General features: G+C 29.3%; 1 protein-coding gene across 1 annotated transcript in view; it reads left to right on the top strand.

Moving 5' to 3' along the window:
- LOC106466501 (RNA-binding protein 5-B-like) overlaps positions 1-3925 on the top strand; it is a 42081-nt gene that overhangs the window by 18364 nt on the left and 19792 nt on the right. The window contains exon 6 of the mRNA XM_022394528.1: positions 2001-2074. Within this exon, the coding sequence (XP_022250236.1) occupies positions 2001-2074 (74 nt within the window). The remainder of the gene's footprint in view (positions 1-2000; positions 2075-3925) is intronic.

Here is a 3925-nt window from a genome sequence, read left to right as displayed (position 1 = left end):
CTGAATTTTCTTTAGGCATCCCCTCTTCTGTAATTTTTACACCACCCCTCTAATAAGTATGAGATTTCATGTAAATTATTCACTATCAAATTGTCATTGCTCAGACAATGCATATTTTTTACAGCCTTCAATCTTGTTTGGTTACAGAGCAATCAAATAGAAAATAAGACTCTTCTTGTCACATCCTCTCTTTCAGAATTTGTTGATAGTTCTCACGTTTCATTATATATTACCTATAACCAATAGAAAGTCAAGGTTTTCATCTATTAAATGATGTATTATATTACATTATTTTCTGAACAGAGAATTGTAAATTTCTCTTTTAGTACAAGCTTTGTTCCCACAGGAAAGATATAAACTAGCATGTATAAATTTGTAATGGTTCTTATGGCATATTCAGAAAGCCAGAAGAATTGTGACACTTATGGGACATTGTCTGTTTTTTGCATGTTATTATTCTATGTTCTTTAGTGCATTATTTGACTAAATAAAAATGATTTAGTGCACTACTACCATTAGCATAAAAAAAGTAGGGTTAAGTGTTGTCGACAGTAAAAAAAGGAAATCCAGGTAAATGCCTTATTTCTTGTTTTTCATTTGTATCATTTATTTATTATTATAAAGTAACTAAAATGTAAAAATAGGTATCTCTTTAAGTTACTTAAGGTTAGATTGGGTAAATTAAATAATATAATAAAAAGCATTCATCAGGCATGCATATGAGCAGCATGGAGTTGCTCTTGAGTAATGTAATTAATAGCATAATGTGACCCCAATGTTCCCCAAGTGATATACAACTTATGGGGCAAATATAAATTAGACATGGTTCAAAGGGCAGTAAAACAAAATTTAGGTATAAATAGTTGTATACTGTTACGAGTTTAAAGCTGTTAGGATAAACGAATGTAGTTTCATGTTACAGTTTTAAGTCATTCTAGAAAGAAAAGGGTAATTTAGATTTCTTTCTTTTATTCTTTGGTGGTTAAGAGGTCGTTAATTGACCAACCTTGTATAGAGTTAAGATAGAGGAAATAACAGATAAAATTTAAAGTTTTACTGAAAACAAACATTTGAAATCTATTAAGGAGGTCTTAAGGATTATGCAAATGAAATTTGATATTTTTGGGATGAAAAAGTTTTTTTTTTACTCGTAACATGAAAATCACTTTGCACTTGAACTAGTGAAGAAACAGAATCGATATATTCACAAACAAATTTTTAATAGAAAAACTACATTAAAAAATCTGTATTAAAGGACATAGTATAGATACTTAACAAGTGAAAAGGTGTATATGGATTTGGTATTTTATACCAAGCCTGTTTTGAAAGGGTTAAGGATTACTAAATTTTTGTATAACCGAAATTTGACTTCTAATGATGGTAATGACTAAATTTATATATTAAAAATATTCCATTGCTGTTGTCTTGTTAAAGTTCATGCTGCCACTTTTCAAATACATAATTCATACATTCCAGTTAGGAAGCACTGAGGAAATCATTTCATTCTTATTTTTATTATTGAGTCTTCATCTAGAAGGCTCAAATTCAGCAAGTGTTAACTTTACATCCTAATGTTTTTTTTAACTCTTCTGTTCTTCTCAAAATGTTATTATAATTGACTAAAGGAATAGGATTTTTGTTTAAGCTTACATTTAAATATATCTTTTAATAATTTGTTTAGTATGTGACATTGGAATTTAAAGCAGAGGAGTTTGTTTTTCAAGAAGTCATGCAAGGTGTGGAGTCCAGCAAAGCTCATTCACTCTTTAAACTATCGATGTGTCAAATTATGTTTAATGTTTACACAATCATATATAAAGTTCAATTATATAAAAAGCAGGTGTAGGTTTGAATTTATTAGTTCTTTAAATTTTTGTCTCCAAAAAATTAGAAAGAAAAAAGCCATGACAGACAAGAAAAACTTGGAGTAAAATTTATGTCAGTCATCTGTGATGTATTAAACTAATCATATTTGTACTACTCTGTGCATACTCGTGTAGGTGCATCCCGGGGGTTTGCTTTTGTGGAGTTTCACTTACTCTCCGAAGCCATACGCTGGAAGGAACTTACACAGGTGTTGTTACTGCCTATTACATTTTTTCCATACCCATCTTCTACAGTCCGATGCCTTTACTGCTGGACTGTTTTGGGTGACATTTGATTGGAAGTAGTAAGAAATTGTATCAAGACACTGGTTTCTTTGACTGAAGTATGGTGCCAGTGATTTTTTTTTGTACAAGAGCTTGTAATGTAAAATGCTAAAGTTACTAAAGAGAGAACATAATCTGTGTTTAACAACTTGACCACTTAACACTTTTGGAACTGTTGTTCATTCTCATATTATTAAATAAATTTCAATACATTGATAATTACTATTACTTAAAATATGATCAGAATTTGAAATCTTCTGAATAGAAAAATTTCTAATAATAAATGAAATTAAAAATGGTAATGTTTAACTAACAATAATTCATGTTTTTAATGCTTTTGAGCCTGTCATTTGATTATGATTCTTTGAAGATTATTATAAAGCATTTGTAAATCCACAAAACAATTGTAGCTCGTTTACTTTTGCAATAACCTAAAACTTTCTTTAGCCAAAATGTAAGTCATGGGTTTCTTTGTTGATCTAAATTCTACTGACAAAATTTCTATGGTGTTCCAATATTCTGTTTTTGATGGTAGATAAGAGCACCCTAGTATTCCCTGATTTAAATATTTGGTCATGCATACCTAGCTCAAAACTTTTTTATACAGTTCAGAAGATATTGTTTAGAATTATTAATGTGATAATTTATTTTACCAGTTATTACAATGCTACAGAAAGGATGTTATTGGAGCATAACACGAAATATTCATATATATATATATATATATATATACACATACACACACACACATCTTTATAAATATAGAGTAAAAATATCTGTTCACTATGAAGTGAAAAGGGATTATATGTTTATCATACTAACACAAGTAGAAGCACAGAGTGGTCAAGGTGTTAAGATATCTTATTGTTACAAGCAGTTGTGGATACTAGCCCAGTGTATGGTACAAGTGTTTTTATATGTTCCCAGAAGTTAGAGGAAAGTTTCTCAAACAGTAAACTTGGCTGTTACAAGGTGAGGTAAAGAGTAAGGCAGCTTAAAATCATAGTTCGCTTAGACACGAGTTTATTGCATAGTTGATGCACCTGATGCTTGAGTTCCACAAAGAAACGAGTTGGAAAACTATAGGATTATTTACTAAAATGCCATTATACATTAAATAATTCCTACTTAATGGGGTATTTCATAGTTAGAAACATTGTGCATTTTATCTGTTCTGTATCATAGACGGCCACAAACTCAAAGTTGGTTTGTAAAATTCATTTAAGAAAAGATTAAAAAATGTGTTTTAGTGATTGACATTGACTACAGATAATGCATACAATAATCTAAGTTTCACTTTTTGAGTACAGAGATAGTGGGAAAAATTATTAGTACATTGTTTTATCATAACTGTACATAAATATTCCTGTCTTTCTCGGGGAGTTAAAGTATAGGACTTACAGGCCTGTATTTTTCAACTGATTTATTATAATGGAACATTTTGTAAGTTTATAATAACTTGATTAAGACCAAAAGCCCAGCATTTATTATGAGTTGTTATACAACCCTAGATATTGCCACAAAGTTTATCATTATTGGTTGAATGAACTTAAAATGTTTACAGTAGCAAAAAGTCGGTTATAAATACTTGCATTGTTTTCCAAATAAAAATTTAGAGAAGTTGTATTTATAGAACAATTATTCATTGAAACTCCTTTTAGTGATCATTAACATTAGGAGTTAAAAAGTCTTGTGATACAACAGAAATAAAACTGATAAAAATGTCTTTAATTGTACATTACTACCTTGATACTTGAATATATATATATATATAT

This window comes from Limulus polyphemus, unplaced genomic scaffold (assembly GCF_000517525.1).
Source record: "Limulus polyphemus unplaced genomic scaffold, Limulus_polyphemus-2.1.2 Scaffold2280, whole genome shotgun sequence".
Classification (NCBI taxonomy): Eukaryota; Metazoa; Arthropoda; class Merostomata; order Xiphosura; family Limulidae; genus Limulus; species Limulus polyphemus.
Note: the sequence above shows the minus strand (reverse complement) of the source record. Positions and strands in the feature narration are given on the sequence as shown.